The sequence below is a fragment of the Lolium perenne genome, chromosome 4 (genome assembly GCF_019359855.2).
Source record: "Lolium perenne isolate Kyuss_39 chromosome 4, Kyuss_2.0, whole genome shotgun sequence".
Classification (NCBI taxonomy): domain Eukaryota; kingdom Viridiplantae; phylum Streptophyta; class Magnoliopsida; order Poales; family Poaceae; genus Lolium; species Lolium perenne.
The window spans coordinates 32541423-32563477 of record NC_067247.2 but is presented as its reverse complement, the minus strand read 5'-3'; the positions used below and the strand labels follow the sequence as shown (position 1 = coordinate 32563477).

The following is a 22055-nucleotide window of genomic DNA, read 5'->3' as shown; positions in this document are numbered from 1 at the left end:
ACAACTCGAGGAACTGCGGTGTGTGCTTATGTCGTCCTGGCTGGACCGGCGGCTTGTTAAGCTGTTCATTTAACTTCATCTTCCAGCTACCCGACGTATTTTTGTCTGGCCTAGTTATTTTAATTGTTTTTTTCTCTATTTTCAACTCAAATCTCTCATATGTTACTGGAAACATAATGTTCTAACCAAATAAATTTAAGTAGCCAACAACTAAATAGATACCATAGTTTACCGATAATGTAGTGCAGCAAATTATATAACATAGTTTATAACTAAACAAATAAAATGAAATGGGATGACTACTCCTCGTGGCCTGCCAAATGCTCAATCAAATCCATCCAAAGACAATCATGAAGCGTGCCGATCAAGATCAGTTTGTGCATATGGGAAACTCGTGAAACGTATATGCCCTAGGCTATGGCTTAATCATCTCGTAGTTGTTGCATCAGAAGTGGGGGTCGTAGTCTCTCATGTCTCGTAGAATAGCCACAAACAAGTCTCTTGACATGTGATAATTGCCCCGGAACAAGGTAATCTGGATAGACCAAATTGATCGGGTGGAAGTAGTTCTTGAAGAGCCTATAGTGGCCAGCTTCACCATTTGCGCTTGATGTTGGCCTTGTGTGGCCTCGTCGAGCCTCTATGCATAGGCCTCTGACTCTCGGTGTGCTCATGGATGACGGAGGTCGCTGCAATCATGAGGTCAAAAGAGGCGTCCTAGTCCGACAAGGTCTCGACCATGTTCTGGTAGAAAAACCTAATCATCTTACTGAGGTCCGTATGCCTGCATCACCAATGGGTCGATGGACAATATCATAGATTTAAATGGCAGAAAATGTGGCGCACAACAGGCCAAACAGGTCCTGCGCATCGATGTGGACGTAAACCGACCTTTCTCTCCTGTGCCTCAAATGGTTGTAGATTCTTGAAGGATCATCTTCACGCCCACAGAACTAGAGAACAACCTCTGCAACAGCTTTCAGTTCCCTCAATCTGAATCACTTATGCATTGTTGAACAAGAAGAGGGGCCACAAATGACCCTGATGCTGCGTTTATAACATCGTTGGTGGGATACAAATTACATATAGGACCCTAAAAGTAATAAGAAAGTACAACATTGTCGCAAACATTGCACAAAGGACCCTACAACTTAAACTATAAAAGCAATGAACTTATAGGTCCTCTCCACCGCAAAAGGGACTCCACCGCCGGCCACCGCAACGTCACTGGGGGATGCACCACTTTGGGACAAGAAGGTGTTGGACGTCGGATCGAATCTCTGGAAGCGGCCTCTGAAAGGACACGGATGTCGCCTAGAGGGGGGGGGGGGTGAATAGGCGATTTAAAACTTTTACGAGATGGGCTTAACAAATGCGGAATAAAACTAGCGTTTACTTTGTCAAGCCCAAAGCCTATATACTATTGTTCACCTATGTGCACCAACAACTTATGCTAAGCAATACAAGCAAGTATGTGATAGCAAGATATATATATAACTTCAAGCACGATGGCTATCACAAGGTAAAGTGCATAAGTAAAGAGCTCGGGTATAGAGATAACCGAGGCACGCGGGAGACGATGATTTATCCCGGAGTTCACACTCTTGCGAGTGATAATCTCCGGTGGAGAGGTGCGGTTGCTTAGTGCTCCCGAACGCCACAAGAGGCTCACCTTGAGGTGTGGTTGCTTGATGCACACCAACGCCACAAAGGACTCACCCCAAGATGCGGTACTCACACCACACACCGAACGCCACGAAGGCGCCTCACCTAAATCTCCGGTGACCCTCGCCACAAAGGCCTAGGTCACGGTTCCACTAAGGGATTTCCTTCGAGGCGGAAACCGGGCCTTACACAAAGGTTGGGGCACACATCCACAACTTAATTGGAGGCTCCCAACAAATCACCACAAAGGTATAGAATCCATCTAGGGTTCCAAGAACCCAAGAGTAACAACTTTCTTGCTTTCACCTCCACGAATCACCGTGGAGAACTCAAACCGATGCACCAAATGCAATGGCAAGAACACCACAAAGATGCTCAAGTCCTTCTCTCTCAAATTCCAACAAAGCTACAAAAGCTATTGGGGGAATAAGAGAGGAAGAACAAATAGGAGGAGGAACACCAAATTTCTCCAAGATCTAGATCTAGTGGGTTCCCCTCACAAAGAGAGGGATTTGATTGGTGAAGGTGTAGATCTAGATCTCCTCTATCTATCTCTCAAATAGATGCAAGATTCATGGGAGGGAGAGGGAGATAGCAAGCTCAAAGAAGGTCAACAATGGAGGCAAAAACGAGCTCAAACGGTTGGGAAACTTTGGGGAAGAAGACCCCCTTAAATAGGGCAAGAGAAATCTGCCCGTTATGCACAAAACTCGTCAAAACCGGAACTTCCGGTCATTTGGGGCGGAACTTCCGCCCCCCGGAAGTACCGGCCAACTTCCGGGTGAAGTCGGGCGTCCCCGGAATGCTTACAGTATAGTTTCTGCGTGCAGATTCGTCATTTCCGGAAGTTCACCGGAAGTAGGGCGGAAGTTCCGGTCACCGGTCACCGGAACTTCCGGCCAAAAAACTGCTTCACGAAAACTTCAATAACTTTTGCATCCGGACTCCGATTTTGATGATCTTGGGCTTGTTTCGAAGCTAGTAAAAAGCTCTACAAGATCATGCATGGAACCATCATAGTCCAGTAAGGTAGGATAGAAACAAATGGATAAAGGTTTTACCTATCTATAAACAGCAAACCGGTAAAACCTCCAATATGGAAAATGCAACAACTTGAGTTAGGAAACTCGGATTTAGGTGAAACCAATTTTGTTGTAAAGAAGATGACAAGAGCTACCCCACAAAGAGTGAAAGGCTTAAGAACAAGTGGATGTATTTTAGAGTGAAACCTCTCAATACGAGAAACCGAGAAAAACTCCAATATCGAAAATGCAACAAGTGATTCATGCGGAATCCGTTTTCGATGAACTAGAGCTTGCTATGGAAGTAAGCACAAGCTCTAAAACATCACATGGATAAGATCCAAATAACAACCAAGAAATATGATGATGAACCAAACTCGAAAACGCAACAAGTGATCTATGCGAAATCCGTTTTCGATGAACTAGAGCTTGTCATGAGAATAAGCACAAGCTCTAAAACATCACATGGATAAGATCCAAATAACAACCAAGAAAGATGATGCAAGGATGCAAATGTTTGAGCTCTCTCCGAATGATACGATCGTGTTACTCACTCGAGAGCCCTCTTGAAAGTACGGCAACTAAACTATAAACCGGTCTCCAACTACACTATGAGACCGGTGAGAAAGAAACCCTATCAAGAGCAAACCTTATACTTGCGCATTCCACTTGAGCTCGATGACGACGATCTTGACCTCAACAAGATGGAACGCCTTTCTTGCTTGTGCTTGCTTGACGAAGTCTTGTGGATTGCTCCCCCATAATCCACCATGGGAGAGCTTCTTCTTCGGCGCATCTTCACATAACCATGACCACCATGTGGATTGCTCCCCCATAATCCACCATGGGAGAGCTTCTTCTTCGGCGCATATTCACATATCCATGATCACCATATGGATGGCAAGCTTCAAGCTTATGAACTTTTCGAGTTGGCTCATCTTGAACTTGCACATCATTCTTCATCATGTTGATGTCTTGAAGTAACTTGAGGGCTCACTTCATCTTCATCTTCAAGACATACTTGACACTTGATATCCTTCATCAAATTCTTCTTATTGCAACCTTGAAGCCAACATATGGTTCAAGAATTGCCTATGGACAACTCCTACAAATATAACTCAATGCAAACATTAGTCCATAGGGATTGTCATTAATTACCAAAACCGCACATGGGGGCTCCATGCACTTTCAATCTCCCCCATTTTGGTAATTGATGACAATCTCTTTGAGAGGGTTTATATAAGGAATTTAAGTAACAAATAAGTTGAATATATAGAGCAAACTCCCCCATAATATAAGCATGTGTGAATGATCTTGACTTTCATTGCATATATTGGCATTCAAAGCCTAGTGGAGTTTCCTCTAAATATTCAACTATGCAAAGCAACAAGATGCAATGCAATAAAGGCACATGCTTAAGCACAAAGCAAAGACATAACCAAATTCCCTTAAAGCCTCCAAACTTCTCCCCCATTGGCACCAATTGCCGAAATGGGTGAAAAATTTAGAAGGCCAATATAGTGAGAGTTCCGCCATAGCGTGTGCATTTCTCATATTTTGAGTGGAATCAAATGCACATATCCAATGAAGAATATTCAGAAGGAATCACACTATAGATAGGATCAAAGATTGCAAAAAGATAACAAAGTCAAGAAGCTTCAACAAATGAAGCAAGCAACCAAATGAACCCCAAAGAAGATACCAAAATAAAGATAGATATTATGATAAGATCAAGAAGATTGCTCTAAATTATATGAGGAAGCTCCCCAAGGTTTGTGCACAAAACTAGATAAATTTCATTGGAGTATAAAGTGCACAAACATGGAATCATCACTCCCATAATATCATTCAAAACAAAAGATACCAAGTGAATCAAACTCTAATGATCACCACAAAATAGTGCCTTAAAAAAAATGAGGAAGCTCCCCAAGGTACATGCATAAATTAAAATGTTGCATTTGAATACAATATGCATAACATGGAATCCTTACTCCCTCATTACCATTTAAAACACAAATTTGCAATAGATCATAGATATAAAATTAAGCTTAACACTTTCAACAAACAAATGGTTGAGCAACAATTAAGAGGCACCATAATAAAAGGCTCAACCAAGAGGATATGTGAAAGGCATGATAAAGCATATTATAAGACTATTACAAGGATGAGCAAAAAGCATCATCATAGTCTTCAATGAATTATATTGCTTAGCATGACCAATCAACACGCAACAAATAAATAAGATATCAAATGGAGATGTATCATCTCTTATGTGTATAAGTTTCTCTAAGTGAGCAATATCACAAAGATATTTATCCACAAAGAAATATGCACACACAAAATAGATACACAAGAAATATAGCATGATATCCAAGACGAAGTCATGCAATATACCAATAAGAATTTTTGCTTAATAGCATGGCCAAAGGCTCAATTTTATCTTATGGTACATTCATGAACTTCAACCACAAACATCTAAAATACATCACAAATATCAACAAGGGATAGAAGATAGTTGGGATGCATTGAGAAAGGAAACAAGTATCACAAAAGAAGAAATAACTCAATTTGCACTTTCATCGATATTGCACATGAGTGAGGTTTGAGGAAATGATATGCAATAAAATTGCTAGATAGGCATAGATGGGATTGGTGAATCATGAGCATGATTTTATATACTTCCCAACATATGTACTCATCTCAAATTACTCACATTCGCAATAAAGAGATTTCGTTAAGACTTTAGCAAGAAGCACAACATTTGCAAATCAAGAGATTCATGCCAAGATGCAACCACATGGTTGGATGCTAGAAAAATATGCATGAGAAGATACTTGTTACCGAGATAGCATTGGTGAGGATGTAGTAGATATGTGTTCGTTGACCGTCCTAGCTTGCCTCAAGTTACCATTGAGTCACCACTTCTCCCCAAGAGTGAGACAAGCATCCAATGCATATCCATTGTACCTAACACAAAGGTAAGTACAAAAAGGTCCCCAAACTAATTGGGTCCAAAGTAGTTAGACACACTACAACCTATAGGACAAACTCCACAATACTATGTGCATATAGATATGAAATTGAATTTCATGCACATCTTAGACAAATTAGGATTTGATGGAGTTTACCCTATATATTGGATCAAAGAAAGTAACACATGCCATAAGATAGACATATATTAAAGATGCATGCACAATACTTTCAAGAACCAAGGAAAGATATAATTTGGACAAGACACCAAATAAATCAAGAGACAATGGTTGTCCAAATTATATCAAAGAATCAAATCAACACAAGATTGACTCCAAAGAATTATCTCATTATAAGCAGCTAATTAAACCTAAACACAAATGAATGAGATAACCAACTCCCAAGAGAGCAAGGTTCCAACAAACAAACCAAACCCTCAACACTTTTTATGATGGCACAAAGTACCAAAAAGAAAGTTTATGTCTCCCAAAACCAAATTTTTGATAATGATCAAGAGATGTTAAGCATTCTAACAAATATAGGAGAGCTCCCCCAAGATTAGTGCATTATCTAGGATTTTGCATATGAATACTAAATGCACAAAACTAGGATCATCACGCTACCTATATCTACTAAAATGCTAAAAAAGTTTGAATAGACAAATTAGATCCATAAGATGCAAGGAAGACACATGGGAGTCAAAGCACAACACATTCACGGCAATAAATAAGACAATTTAAACACAAGAGCCAATGTAAATATGATCAATAAATTTCTACCTCATAATAGATTGCCAATTGTCCTAGGACAAGAGGTATTAGGAAATATTTCCCGGTGGTAGTTTGTAAGTATATGTAAGATCATATGTACACCAAATAAAGCATATGGTAAAAGATAAGAGTTAACCATCATGCAAAGAGAGTTTCTTGATAGCTTCAATTAGTCATACCAACATGCAAAGCAATTAATAGTATTCATACCAACATGCAAAGCAATTAATAGTATTCATACCAACATGCAAAGCAATTAATAGTATTCATACCAACATGCAAAACAATTAATAGTATTCATACCAACATGCAAAGCAATTAATAGTATGACTTGAAGCATATGGTTTTCCAAAAATATATTGAGGGACACATTGTGAAAAACCATGCCAAGAAAAACTTTCACAAATAAGATCCACAAAGATATTAGCAATGAAGCTATTTAAGCAAATTGGAGCTTGTTTGAGAAAACATGCCACATAGGGGAGAGATAATTTACGGTATCAATTCTATGTGACACAACCTCAAATGTTCACATTTTCTAGGCTTGTGATATGCACAAAGCTTATTACTCCCCCATAATGTGACAAGGAAATTATTTTTACAAGAGGCAAATAAGATACAACTAGAGATATTAATGGACATTAGAATTTGAATTTCTCATGAAGATGACGTACCACATAGCGACTAGATAATCTCGCAATATCAATTCTAAGTGATATTCCTCATGTACACACATTGTTTAGGATCATGAAATTCCCAAAGGAATAACACTCCCCCAAAATGGCATTGTCCATTAATCGCTCATAAGAGCCATATAAGATACAACAAGATGCAAAGAGGCTCCAACACAAACACAAATACATGCTGTGCAACCTAACATGCATAGACTTGATTTCTCAAGCAAAACTATTAGGAAGCACAACATATACAAACACATGTTAGGAACAAAACTAACACATGCAAAGGGGCGAGTAACTTTCAATATAAATGAGTTGAGCACATGTTACCGCAAGGAGGAACATTGAATATATGATAGAAGCAAGATAACCAAGACTTGGCTTCAGATAATATAAATGATGAAGATCCCTTAATTCTTCATGATGTAGCCAAGTCTCCAATGCCCTCCAACAAGCACCTATTGATCAAGTTTTGGATTGTTGGTCCCCAACTAAGTTGGGTCCTAAGAGGTTAGTCACAATAGGCTTGGCAACCCAAATGGTTCTTTTCTTGACACCACTTTGAGCACCAACATATTTGGCAAACACATTGCCACCCTCATCCTTACGAAGAGAATAAACATCATCAACGGTGATAGAGTTGGATGAGGTACCAATAGTGCACAAGGAGGATATGTGGCCCTTCTCACGGCATATGTAGCAAGTTCTTTTCTTCTCCTTCTTCTCACTAGGTTTCTCCACAATGGGAGCATTGGCTTGTTTCTTCTTCTTGGGAAGTGGTATTTCTTCAACTTGAGGTTGAATATGAGTTTGAGCTTGAGGCCGCTTCCCTTTTTGCTTCTTCTTCAAAGGGCAAGATCTAACATGGTGCCCTTCAATATTGCACTTGAAGCAAACAATCTTGGCCGGGTCTTTGACTTGTACTTGGCCCTTTTTGTTGTTGTTGTTGGACTTGTTCTTGTTGTTGGATTTGAATCCAAGTCCACTCTTGTCATTGGGGGATTGTTGCATACTCAACATCGTGTCAAGTTTGCATTTCCCTTCATGACCCTTTACCAAGTCATTCTTCAAAGAAGTGACTTGGGCCTTGAGCTCTTTGATTTCCTCTACATGGTTAGTAACAACACAAGTACTAGAGGAAGTAGAATGTTCATTGTTAGAGCAACAAGGCAAGGAAGATAATTCATCACAAGATTTAGCAATATTATGAGTGGATGAATTACAAGGACTAGCACATGGCAATATAGCATTTTGAGTAGTAGTGCTAGTATCCACATGAGGCTCACAAGGTGTTGCCTTAGATATGATAGCCTCATGAGCTAACTTTAGCCTATCATGAGAGGCTAGAAGATCCTCATGGGAGCGAGAAAGCTTTCCATGATTTTCTTCCAATTTCCCATAATTGCAAGTTAGCAAATCAAGTTGAGCCCTTAGCTCAACATTCTCCTTCAAGATAGATGCTTCACAAGAAGTAGAGTTAGTAGCACAAGCATCATCACAAGACATATCAAGAAGAGAGGGTAACATAGCATGCTCTTTTAAATATGAAGCTTGTAGTTGCTCATATGACTTGGTGAGGATAGAGTGTTCGCTCTCCAAGGCCTTGTGGGCCTTGTCTAGATCATCTAGACCCTTAACAAGTTTATCATGACCAACACCAACTTTGAACTTTTCATTTTAAAGCAATTTTAATTTAGCTTTAGCATGGTCTCTTTCTTTAGTGAGTTTAGCAAATATTTCATTTTGAGACACCTCAAGGGTTTGAAGTTGCTCCTCAAGAGAGGCTACGGTCTCTTGTTCTTCTTCAAGATCATTCTTTAATGATGCTACATCATCGGCATACTCTCGCTCAAAAGCACCCTTTTTATCAATGGTGTTCTCATGCATCCAAATAAGTTTTTGGCTCTCAATAGCGGTAGTCAAGATTTCAAAGAAGTGAGAGCTAGCAATTTTATCTTTGTAAAGAACCTTGAATACACTCTCACCTTTATCGCGTAGAGAGACAACCCAATCCTCTTCTTCATATTCATCCTCATTCTTATCACCACGAGACATATTAGGTTCCATGGTAGGAGGTACCGTGGAACCCTTGGCCATAAGGCATATATGAGGACCGTGAGATAAAGATGAGGAGTTACTTGAGGCTCCTTTCAAGATCTTGTCTTGACCAATAGAATCTTTGGTTTCCTCTACAATGTTAGTCACACAACAACTAGAGGAAATATAAGCATTTTTATCATGGCCACAAGACAAAGCAAGCATATCATCATTAGATTTATTATTCATGCAACTTACACATGATATGCAAGGACTATCAACACAAGCATGTAAATCATTTCTAGTGCTGGATGTGTTTAAGTCCAAAGATGAACCATTGCAATGAGATAGAGATGAAGAATCATAAATAGTAAGCTCAATATTAACATTGCAATTTTCATCACCACTCACCATATCATTACCTTGTGTCTTACCACACTTTGGTGAAGTGGATGAAGATGAGAACTCATCACGGCCGGAAGTGGAAGCAATCCAATCATCCTCAATAATATTGGACACATCATATTTGTCTAGAAGCTTTGTCCATAATTCATGAGCGCTCCCAAAAGGCATGATTGATGAAGTAACTACATTGCTCACAACAATGGAAAACACATGAGAAGCAAGAGCATCGAGGCAAGAGTTTCTCTTCTCTTCAAGAGATAAATTTTGAGGATCCTTAGGAGAAGAAAAACCCATGTCAAGAATTCGCTCCATGTCCGGGGAAATACCCCGCAAAATATTAAGCACATAAATTTTCCATAGATCATAATTTGTGCCATCAAATATAAATAAGTTATTGTGATCTAATCCCCTAACCGACATCTTTACTCTCAAGGCGGTGAAGCCTAAGAATGAGAGACCTTGCTCTGATACCAATTGAAAGGACACGGATGTCGCCTAGAGGGGGGGTGAATAGGCGATTTAAAACTTTTACGAGATGGGCTTAACAAATGCGGAATAAAACTAGCGTTTACTTTGTCAAGCCCAAAGCCTATATACTATTGTTCACCTATGTGCACCAACAACTTATGCTAAGCAATATAAGCAAGTATGTGATAGCAAGATATATATATAACTTCAAGCACGATGGCTATCACAAGGTAAAGTGCATAAGTAAAGAGCTCGGGTATAGAGATAACCGAGGCACGCGGGAGACGATGATTTATCCCGGAGTTCACACTCTTGCGAGTGCTAATCTCCGGTGGAGAGGTGCGGTTGCTTAGTGCTCCCGAACGCCACAAGAGGCTCACCTTGAGGTGTGGTTGCTCGATGCACACCAACGCCACAAAAGCCTCACCCCAAGATGCGGTACTCACACCACACACCGAACGCCACGAAGGCGCCTCACCTAAATCTCCGGTGACCCTCGCCACAAAGGCCTAGGTCACGGTTCCACTAAGGGATTTCCTTCGAGGCGGAAACCGGGCCTTACACAAAGGTTGGGGCACACATCCACAACTTAATTGGAGGCTCCCAACAAATCACCACAAAGTATAGAATCCGTCTAGGGTTCCAAGAACCCAAGAGTAACAACTTTCTTGCTTTCACCTCCACGAATCACCGTGGAGAACTCAAACCGATGCACCAAATGCAATGGCAAGAACACCACAAAGATGCTCAAGTCCTTCTCTCTCAAATTCCAACAAAGCTACAAAAGTTATTGGGGGAATAAGAGAGGAAGAACAAATAGGAGGAGGAACACCAAATTTCTCCAAGATCTAGATCTAGTGGATTTCCCTCACAAAGAGAGGGATTTGATTGGTGAAGGTGTAGATCTAGATCTCCTCTATCTATCTCTCAAATAGATGCAAGATTCATGGGAGGGAGAGGGAGATAGCAAGCTCAAAGAAGGTCAACAATGGAGGAAAAAACGAGCTCAAACGGTTGGGAAACTTTGGGGAAGAAGACCCCCTTAAATAGGGCAAGAGAAATCTGCCCGTTATGCATAAAACTCGTCAAAACCGGAACTTCTGGTCATTTGGGGCGGAACTTCCGCCCCCCGGAAGTACCGGCCAACTTCCGGGTGAAGTCGGGCGTCCCCGGAATGCTTACAGTATAGTTTCTGCGTGCAGATTCGTCATTTCCGGAAGTTCACCGGAAGTAGGGCGGAAGTTCCGGTCACCGGAACTTCCGGCCAAAAAACTGCTTCACGAAAACTTCAATAACTTTTGCATCCGGACTCCGATTTTGATGATCTTGGGCTTGTTTCGAAGCTAGTAAAAAGCTCTACAAGATCATGCATGGAACCATCATAGTCCAGTAAGGTAGGATAGAAACAAATGGATAAAGGTTTTACCTATCTATGAACAGCAAACCGGTAAAACCTCAAATATGGAAAATGCAACAACTTGAGTTAGGAAACTCGGATTTAGATGAAACCAATTTTGTTGTAAAGAAGATGACAAGTGCTACCACACAAAGAGTGAAAGGCTTAAGAACAAGTGGGGTAGGTTTTTCTATGTATTTTAGAGTGAAACCTCTCAATACGAGAAACCGAGAAAAACTCCAATATCGAAAACGCAACAAGTGATTCATGCGGAATCCGTTTTCGATGAACTAGAGCTTGCTATGGAAGTAAGCACAAGCTCTAAAACATCACATGGATAAGATCCAAATAACAACCAAGAAATATGATGATGAACCAAACTCGAAAACGCAACAAGTGATCTATGCGAAATCCGTTTTCGATGAACTAGAGCTTGTCATGAGAATAAGCACAAGCTCTAAAACATCACATGGATAAGATCCAAATAACAACCAAGAAAGATGATGCAAGGATGCAAATGTTTGAGCTCTCTCCGAATGATACGATCGTGTTACTCACTCGAGAGCCCTCTTGAAAGTACGGCAACTAAACTATAAACCGGTCTCCAACTACACTATGAGACCGGTGAGAAAGAAATCCTATCAAGAGCAAACCTTATACTTGCGCATTCCACTTGAGCTCGATGACGACGATCTTGACCTCAACAAGATGGAACGCCTTTCTTGCTTGTGCTTGCTTGATGAAGTCTTGTGGATTGCTCCCCCATAATCCACCATGGGAGAGCTTCTTCTTCGGCGCATCTTCACATAACCATGATCACCATGTGGATTGCTCCCCCATAATCCACCATGGGAGAGCTTCTTCTTCGGCGCATATTCACATATCCATGATCACCATATGGATGGCAAGCTTCAAGCTTATGAACTTTTCGAGTTGGCTCATCTTGAACTTGCACATCATTCTTCATCATGTTGATGTCTTGAAGTAACTTGAGGGCTCACTTCATCTTCATCTTCAAGACATACTTGACACTTGATATCCTTCATCAAATTCTTCTTATTGCAACCTTGAAGCCAACATATGGTTCAAGAATTGCCTATGGACAACTCCTACAAATATAACTCAATACAAACATTAGTCCATAGGGATTGTCATTAATTACCAAAACCACACATGGGGGCTCCATGCACTTTCAGCCTCGGCGCATGACATTGAAGAAACACCATAGCGTGACTGAGGAGGGCTGCCCTACGGATAGTTGAAGCATAGGAAAGACGGCGACAACCATTGCAATAACTAGCAGCCGGGAACTAACCGATCTAAGCTACCCCTGGTAGGTTTCTATGATACTCACAATGAACTGGCGGTCATTTGAGGAAGACGGCATGTCTGGAAGGCGACGAAAGATGACCTGCGTCAGCAGAGCTCCACCTTCCAAAAAGATGGCATCGCTTACCTGATCGTTGATGAAGAAGCTGCCCTTGACGGAGAGCTCGAAAGGGAAAAAAATGGTGCCGCGTTGATTTAGCGGTGAGGCGGGGTGGTGTAAATAGGCGGCGTCATTCGGCGTCGGGTTCCTGAATTCTTCCTACGGGATTTATTTCCGGATGGGTGCGAGCTCCCACCATCCCTCCCTTGCATGAGGTTGGCGCAAAATTTTCCCACCGAGCGTGGGAATAGGTTGGCTTGCTAGCGACGGCCTAAAAAGTGTGCCTCCTCGTACATGAACTGAGCTACTTTATGAAGCGTGCGCTGCAGAAATTGTTAACATCATGGGTAACCAAACGAGCGGTTTTGTTCTCCCTGGATGCGAGAAATAACTCTGGAGTATCAAACAAAAAACCCTAGAGTCCCTCGGTTCATGTTCTTTTTGAAGTAGTACTAGTCATATACACAAAACACGTGCAAATGTGCAATGACTGCCCCAGTTGACAGTTTGTGGCGGTTCCACGAAATTTACTACCCGTGTATGAAACATTGCCCTAACGAGTAGTGGTATTTTGGTGAAAGGCATACACGCGTGTTCGTGATCTCTAGCTACCCATATAAATCAGGCGACGTTGACGAGCACGTGATCTCTAGGCATTACGAAGAAGATTCAGCGCGATGCATCCAGGTGAAAACACGAAAAGCCATTTTCACCTTTCAGAACGTACAGGGGCCAAGTCCAAAAAGGGAAATGTTGAACCGTGTGAGTAGTCTCATTCTTCGGGCGCAAGACTGCGGTCTGACCGACGCGTCAACGTCAAGCAAACATTTCACCTGTACTAGTACTATCATACGAGCAAACGACAACGTTGGTTTGCTTGCTTAACACCGTGAGCTTCCGTCCCATTTCGTGGGCCCTTCCATATCCACCAGCTGAAGCGCGTGTTCCAGTCCCTGTCGATGTCGAGCAAGTAAACCCAAGATGAGAAGAAGGTTCTGCTCGATCGCCCTGTTCAAACCGACAATCGGGACGCGTTGCCTCGACGTACCTCCAGCCCTCGACGACGTCAACACCGACGTGGTCTACACGTGAGACCACCTGAGATGGCTGCTACTCGCCTGCCGACTATAAAAGGCCGGGCATGCACACACCATGCCACATCAAAGTGCCACCATCTTTGATTTCTCCTCAATCAAGCTCATCTTCTCGTTCACCGTTTCACTCGTACGTGCTACAGAGATCAGGCGCGCGCCCATGGTTTCCTCGATGAACCACTACAGAGATCAGGCGCCTCTTTCCCTTTCCCTCTCCCTCGGCGCCGTGGCCGAGCGCAAGAAGAAGCTGAGGCGCGCCGGCGCGGCAGGAGGTGCAGAGGGCGCTGCCGGCGGAGAATTCACGTGCAAGACGTGCGGCCGCTCCTTCCCGACGTTCCAGGCGCTAGGCGGTCACCGGACCAGCCACCTCCGCGGCCGCCACGGCCTCGCGCTCGCCCTCGCCGGAGACCACTACTCCCTCAAGCCAAAGAAGACCACTTCTTCAGACGATCAGAAGCCGGCGGCAGTGCACCAGTGCCACGTCTGCGGCCTCACCTTCGAGATGGGGCAGGCGCTCGGCGGCCACATGCGCAGGCACCGCGAGGAGGCCGGCGTCGGCGTCGTGGCACAGGCGCCGCCGGTTCTGCTCCAGCTCTTCGTCTAGATATAACTAGCTCGATTTATTGGTGCTTGATCTAGTGCAGACTGCAGAGTTCGTGAGGTTGACCCTTGTGCGCGATTTGTTTCTAAGTAGCTGCACACCGCCAGTAGACCGTAGTCGTAGGTGTTGATCGTTGGTTCATTCGTTCCTTTGTGTACATATATCACTAGGACTTGTTCATTCATTCGTTACGGACATTATACACATTGATTCATTCGGTTCTTGTTCCGATGGATTTGACTCCCCTTTTCCGAGCCGGAAAATTGATTTACTTTTTTTTTCAAGAGCCTTCCATGTGTATTATATTAGACGAGAGAAAGTCATAGAAATGGCTAGAGTTTTATAGAAATTTGAGTACTGATTGACTCGATCAGAGTCCCGCATCGTCATCCTCATGAGTCATGCTACTCGATCAAATCTGTAGTACAAATATATGGGAAATTACACCTCAAACATAGCGCGAGGGAGCCACAATAGAACAAATATAATTTTAAACACCACTTTTATAATATTCTGGAGCTCATCACAACAGAAAGAATGTGCACCCGTATACAGAATGTTTAGTTGCCGGGAGAGTTTTTCGATAAAGAGAATATATTAATATCAAAAAGATACAAATTACATCCAACCTCTGCAACAACGCACCACCCTAAAGATCACACAACCAAAAAAGAAAAGAAAACTAAGAAACAAAAGTCCCGCTGCATCATCTCGGACCTAACAACAGCAATACATCCACCGCCAAGACAACACCTGAAATACCGACTCTCCAAAAACGACGTCTACAAGAAGGGAACAATGCTCTAACACCGTCGTCGCCCGATCATAGATCTTAGGTTTTCACCCTGAAGATAGTCACCACTCTCAAAACAATGCCTCCAACAAGGTCAATGCCAGGCACAACCAGTTAAGGCCAGACCTTGGGTTTTCACCCTGAAAGGTAGAACTCTGAACTTCACCTGTGTTGTCGTCCCCACTTTCATACCTCTGCTGTGAAGCCCGAAACACCAAGCAAGTCTCTTAACAGCGCGGAGACTTGAACCTCCCTTAGCTAGTCCTCCTCTCCGGCCTTCATGAAATTCTCTTCTTCCGACTTTCATCATGCATCCATAGTTACTTGATGTCAACACAGAAAAAGAGCTTCGCGCCGCTCCCTCCAGAACCAGTCGGTCGGAATAAAATCATGGGTGCGCACGACCGAATACATCGATCCAGCAAACTCCAGGCAAAAAGCACTATTACATTCGCCGGCGGAGCCTTCCGGAACTCAACACACCGGCCAGATCACGAGTCCAGGCCTCCGGTAGGTCTTCCTCTTCACGCAAGCGAGGCCCTAGGACCGCCGCCTTTATTCAGGCCGGACCCCCACGTCGGCGACCATCCCGGGCTGGCCACTCCAACCCTCCACCGGCGACACCGTCGCCGGCTTCCATGCTCCTCCAACACGCCACCGGAACAAGGTGATAGATCGATAGATCCACCCCCACCAACCGCAGGTCGACCCTCTCCGGCGAAGAAGAGGGCCACCTCCACCGTCGTACCCAAGGCTGCTACCCCGGGCGACCTCGTGTCGCGGAAGAAGCCCGAGATCGCCTCCAATCACCGGCGAGAGGCGGGCAGGGGGGGGGGGTGGGATGGCGCAGGCCATGGGCCTGGCCGCCGCCCACCACCAGCCCCTGCCGGTGTGCTGCGGGGGAGAGCCTACGGGAGAGGGGTCCGCAGCGCAGAGCCGCCGCCGCCCATCACATGTGCCGGCCGATCCGCTGTTTGCGTCGAGGAGGAGATCCCGTCCGCCGTCAGCCACGTCGACGAGGAAGGACCCCCGCCGCCGCCACGCCCCGTGGGTCTTTGCCCCGGCGGTGCTATCGGCGGCGGCGGTTAGGATTGAGGTGGGGGTCGGGAGAGGAGAGGGTTGGGGTCGGGAGAGCAACACATAGGCACACTACAAAAAAAAAAAAACCTATATAGGCATAGTACGGTAAAGCGATTTTTCTAGCAACGCCATGATTTACCGGTTAAGTACCAATCGCCCGTTTCTCCTCGTGATTCACACTACAGAATGCGTGGACCGCACAAGTAAGTTTAAGTAGAAATGACCACAGATGGTATGTATTATTACATAATAAGAGCATACTACATGGAAATCCCATACAACTATTTTAGTGACACTGGTTTATAATGGTAGCTTAGACACGAAGGAAAATTGAACAATACACTTCTTAGTCATGTCGATAGAAAGACGCGGAGATAAGAGTATTGTTTTCCCAAGACTCTTTGTGCGGATTTCCTCTGGGGTCAGTGAGAACACGATGTGTTAAATAAACATATTAGGGTAGTTACTTCCTCTGGATCGGTTTAACATGCACGCACGTAGTTTAAGATAAATTTTGACCATTATTTTGGTCAATAAAATATGGAAAATATGTCACAAAATTATATCATTGGGAAACTTATTTGAATATGAATCTAACGGTATAGATTTTATTGACCAAACTAATGGTCAAAGTTTGTCTTAAACTACATGCAAAAAAATATGCCAGGCAACAACGAGACGGATGTCTTGGCTCCAACATGATGAGGCCGCGAATATATACTTATTGTTTAACCCATTTGTAACTGGCAAGCGACATTTGAACATAATAAAATGGATAACCAACAATGAGATTAGTTCCAATTATACACTACAAGTTTCTGTTGACACTCCCTCACCTAATAATACACAGAAAATATTATTAAGATATTTGCTAGGCAAATGGCTTGAGATATCTCTACCAAAAAAATATGTATACACTATGTGTTTTATGTAATTCTCAAAAACAAAACTCTCGGAAGAAACTATGTTACAAATTATATTTTAAGTGTAGCAAAATGCGAGTGTATTTTCAACTCTAATAATTACAACTCTATATGTAACAAAGAATACTATAACTAATACTTAAGAACATTGTTATGTGGTAAATAATATGAATTAATAAATAATATTAATTTTAAGACTTGTGGCAAGCTACAAAATATTTACTTAAATATAATAGTTTAGTACAAATTATATTTATTTCACTCCATCCAAAATAAAAAATTTACACATCTGATTTGATGTCTCTTAACTTGTCACAACATAGCGATATAATTTTGTGACATATTTGATGGCGACCAACACGATAAGTAGAAGCTGAACCGGTTCAGATATGCAAATATCCGAAAGAGGCAAATGCTACGAAAAAAATAAATCAACACCACGCTCAACAAAAGCTCCAATAATTTAATGGCAATCAAGCATGGATGCTTTTGGACATCCCCATGAAAACTCGAGACTAAGGTTTTACCCTAGAAAGCACATTGTGTTTCTAACCTTAAACATAACCTAACTTTACATAACCGTAGACTTGACTTTGTACAATAACCGGGCCCTACATTTGCATACGAAAATAAACTTCGATGGACGCGTCTAGTCAGCGCCGTCCGCTAGAGTGGTGTGTTGTCACGTGGTCCGTACAACTGAAAAGGAAAAAAAAGATTATGCTCCTAAACAGGTCTGAGAGTTAAATATTACACCAGAAAAGAGAGCAATTCACATCACATGGCATGCATTCATCACAATTTTTTTTTTTAAAAAGGTCATAACATTCAAACCATGTGTCAAGATTACGATCCGCTATCACTTTTAAAAACTCCACAACAAGATCTTCAAAACTAGTAAATTTGGCCGCATGTTGCTAAGGCTTTTTTCATTGTTAATAGTTACTATCTTTTTATTGAATGCTATATGGAAACCTTTACCTGAAGTTAACAACAATCCTCACGACGACCTGATGGAGTGTACCGTCCCAACCACTTGAAAAAAACATGTTAACCCGACTCATCACCCTTCCCACCAACTCTCAAGCGAACTTCCGTGCACTACATTTTTCGTTAGAAGTTTTGGCATGTAGAGAGGCGCTTGCTCTTGGAGAAGATCTGTTTTTAGCAAAGTACATGCAGATATGCAATGACTACACCAATGTGTGGCGGTTCCTCGATCGAAATTTACTATCCGTGTATCGGTGTATGAAACACTGCCGTAACGAGTAGTATTGGTAGTATTTTAGTCAGCATACTTACACGCGTGCTTGTAATCTCTACCATAAATCCATGGACGGTTGACGAGCGCGTGCCCCTGGCCATCTCCATGTAAAAACACGGAGTCATTTTTACCTTCCCGAACAGGAGCCAAGTCCAAAAACGGAAATGTTGAATCGTCTGTATAGTCTTGTTCTTCGGGCGCAAGACTGCGGTCTGACCGACGCGTCAACCTCAAACAAAATATTTCACCTGCACTCCGTAGTATCATACGAGCAAACGACAACGACCACCGTTTGGGCCACACTACAACCGTTGGTTTGTTTAACTTAACACCGTGAGCTTCCGTCCCATTTCGTGGGCCCTTCCCTCCACCAGCTGAAGCGCGTATCCCAGTACAGGATCTCCCTGGCTAGCAAGTAAACAGAAGAGAAGTTTCTGCTGCCCTTTTCAAACACCCGATCGCGACGCTTTGCCTCGGCCTGGAGCCCTCGACGACGTCAACTCCGACGTGGTCTACACGTGAGACCACCTGATGGCTGCTACTCGCCTGGCTACTATAAAAGGCCGGCCATGCACACACCCAGCCACATCAAACTGCCACCATCTCCGATTTCTGCTGAATCAATCTCATCATCGTTTCACTCGCACGTACTACAGAGATCAGGCGCGCGCCCATGGTTTCATCGATGAACCACAACAGAGATCAGGCGCCTCTTTCCCTTTCCCTCTCTCTTGGCGCCGTGGCCGACCGCAAGAAGAAGCTGACGCGTGCCGCGGCCAGAAACGGTGAGGGCGCCGGCGAGTTCGCGTGCAAGACGTGCGGCCGCTCCTTCCCGACCTTCCAGGCGCTCGGCGGGCACCGGACCAGCCATCTCCGCGGCCGCCACGGACTCGCGCTCGCCCTCGCCGGAGATCACTACTCCCTCGAGCCCAAGAAGACCACTTCAGACGATCAGAAGCCGGCAGCGGTACACCAGTGCCATGTCTGCGGCCTCACCTTCGAGATGGGGCAGGCGCTCGGGGGGCACATGCGCAGGCACCGCGAGGAGGCCGGCGCCCTGGCGCAGGCGCCGCCCGTTCTACTCCAGCTCTTCGTCTAGCTCGATTTATTGGAGAACTTGATCTAGTGCAGAGTTCCTGCAGGTTGACCCGGCCTTTCTAAGTTGCTCCACACCCTATAGTCGTAGCCTCGTAGGCGTTGATCGCTGGTTCATTCGTTCCTTTGTGTACATATAGCACCAGGACTTGTTCATTCATTCGTTCGGAGATGGTATACATTGATTCATTCGTTTCTTTTGTTTCCGGTGGATTTGACTCCCCTTTTCCTAACCCGAAAATTGAGTAATTGACTCGATCAGAGTTCAGCATCGTCATCCTCATGTCTACTCGTGACAGAGTGCTACAATCGAACAAATATAATTTATGCACCACTTTTATAATATTCCTAATGTTCGTCATGATAGAAAGAATACGCACCAATACATAGGATGTTAAATTACCGGCCAGAGAGCAACACATAGACAAAATAGTACAAAAATACATATATTAAATAGCAACCCTTGCCAAGGCGGGCCAGATTCGTGGCGCATGTAGACTGAAGGTGTCTAAGAAAGAAGTGGGTGGGAGGCCGAGCTACATGTAGCCTTTTATTTACAAACACTTGAAATTTATGTTTCAAAGTTTCAAAAAATATGAATCAAAATTTTACGGATAGTTAATGATGTATACGATAATGGTGTAAAATCTCAATAAAAACTACTTAATATTCTAGGCTACACAAAAAATAAAAAATTCTGACAAATTTATAGTGAATAGTGTATATATATTGCAAGACTATAAAATTTGTCAATTTTGTGTAGCCTAGAATACAAACTAGTTTGGATTGAGATTTTACACCATTGTAGTGTACGTCATTGCCTACCTCTAGAATTTTGATTTAGATTTTTTTGAAATTTTCATATATATATTTTAAGTGTTTGAAAATAAAGAGCTGCATGTAGCTCGATCTCCAAAATACCGCACTCGTGGTAAAACCAGTTGTCGATTTTTTCAAGGACGGGTCACTACGATGGCTCACCTCATTTGCTTAGCTCAACAACTAAGTTGGCCCGTATACTAGGTTCTCGGCTGAATCGTTACTAAGCTCTAACCCCCACTCTTATCCCCTTTATCATTTTGTGGCCGACATTACTCCTTTGTCCTTCTATCTCTCCTGCTGCAGTGAATTTTCGGAGAATGAAGCTCGTCCTCTCTCTTGTCGATAAAGTATCTTTCTACCAACATATACGAGTTGATAAATTTCATCTATTGTCCAGACTCTCGCTAGCTGTATTAGCGTTTATTTTAGAAATTTTATATTTAGATTTGATGCCTATTTTGAACACAAAAATATTATTAATCCATATGTGATTTCTGAATAATAAGTCACTAGCTAAATTTTAGTGTCTAATCGATGTAGAAGATTTAAAAAATCTCAAAGCATCAAATAAGGTGAGAAAGGGATTTGAATGACATCTAAGATATAATGAGCTATAATGCAGAGAACTATATATAAGCTAAATTTGTGTAGTGAGGGTTTAGAGAGTATCCTCATCACAACTCTGCATTCTTGTAAAATATGAATGTCCATGTGTATATCAACACCGCATAGTGTGTCTTGTTGGAGGATAGCATGCGTTATTTAGGTACATCATAGGATCCACGAGCACATTCTTCATCTTATAATAATTCAGCTTTATGTTAAAGAACCCCATATAGGTTCCTAATAAAACAAATATCTAACGTCCAAAGTTTTCTTAAATCTATGTCTAAAACCACAACACTTCAAAATATATAATTTTAACTAAATAATATTGCAATTCCAATTTTCTTTTGTTTGACAAAGCGAGCAATGACTCATTGGTATGGTCTGGCATGTATGATGAAGCCTAGCAACTATATGATTGTTGGATCCATCAATGGCATGTACGTCCTAACACGTGCGTTTACAGTTGTAAATCATGCATGTGTCCCTAGCTATGTGAAGTATATATGGATTTGTCATGTGTAAGGCGCATATGTATTAGTTTTCTGCCTTAGTTAATCAGCTCGTACAATCATTTATACATTAGCATATAGAAAATGAACTCTAAACTTGAGCGCATGCGAATGGGGCTGATCAGGGTGATATTTAGATTACAAGTGGAATTCCTACACAACGCCCGAGATCTACCGGTCCTAAGCTAGTTACCATCACTCCCTATTACATGACGCTAGGTCACCTAGCTAACTTTAGACTACCCACAATGGGAGTATCATAGGTAGTATCATGCATTTCATGCATGCAAAATGCTGATGTGACTGTGCAATTAAGGATGAGAGAGAGGGTACTAGTATCATAGGTAGATACTGTATCATAGCACATACTACTAGAAAAATTAGTGTCAAGTAAATCTTGTACATATATTTGCATTGAGATTCTAC

General features: G+C 42.7%; 2 protein-coding genes across 2 annotated transcripts; both read left to right on the top strand.

Moving 5' to 3' along the window:
* The first annotated feature begins 14002 nt into the window (after window positions 1–14002).
* Window positions 14003–14537, top strand: LOC127292121 (zinc finger protein ZAT7). The gene has a single exon (XM_051321474.2). It carries the CDS (start codon window positions 14094–14096, stop codon window positions 14535–14537), a length of 444 nt encoding a protein of 147 aa, XP_051177434.2. The 5' UTR covers window positions 14003–14093.
* A 4730-nt stretch (window positions 14538–19267) lies between these two features.
* Window positions 19268–19740, top strand: LOC127292122 (zinc finger protein ZAT7-like). Its single transcript, XM_051321475.2, has one exon. It carries the CDS (start codon window positions 19268–19270, stop codon window positions 19691–19693), a length of 426 nt encoding a protein of 141 aa, XP_051177435.1. The 3' UTR covers window positions 19694–19740.
* Window positions 19741–22055: the final 2315 nt, after the last annotated feature.

Excerpts from the sequence above, each read along its gene's own strand:
- LOC127292121 (XM_051321474.2), top strand. The coding sequence starts at position 14,094 with ATGGTTTCCTCGATGAACCACTACAGAGATCAGGCGCCTCTTTCCCTT.
- LOC127292122 (XM_051321475.2), top strand. The coding sequence starts at position 19,268 with ATGGTTTCATCGATGAACCACAACAGAGATCAGGCGCCTCTTTCCCTT.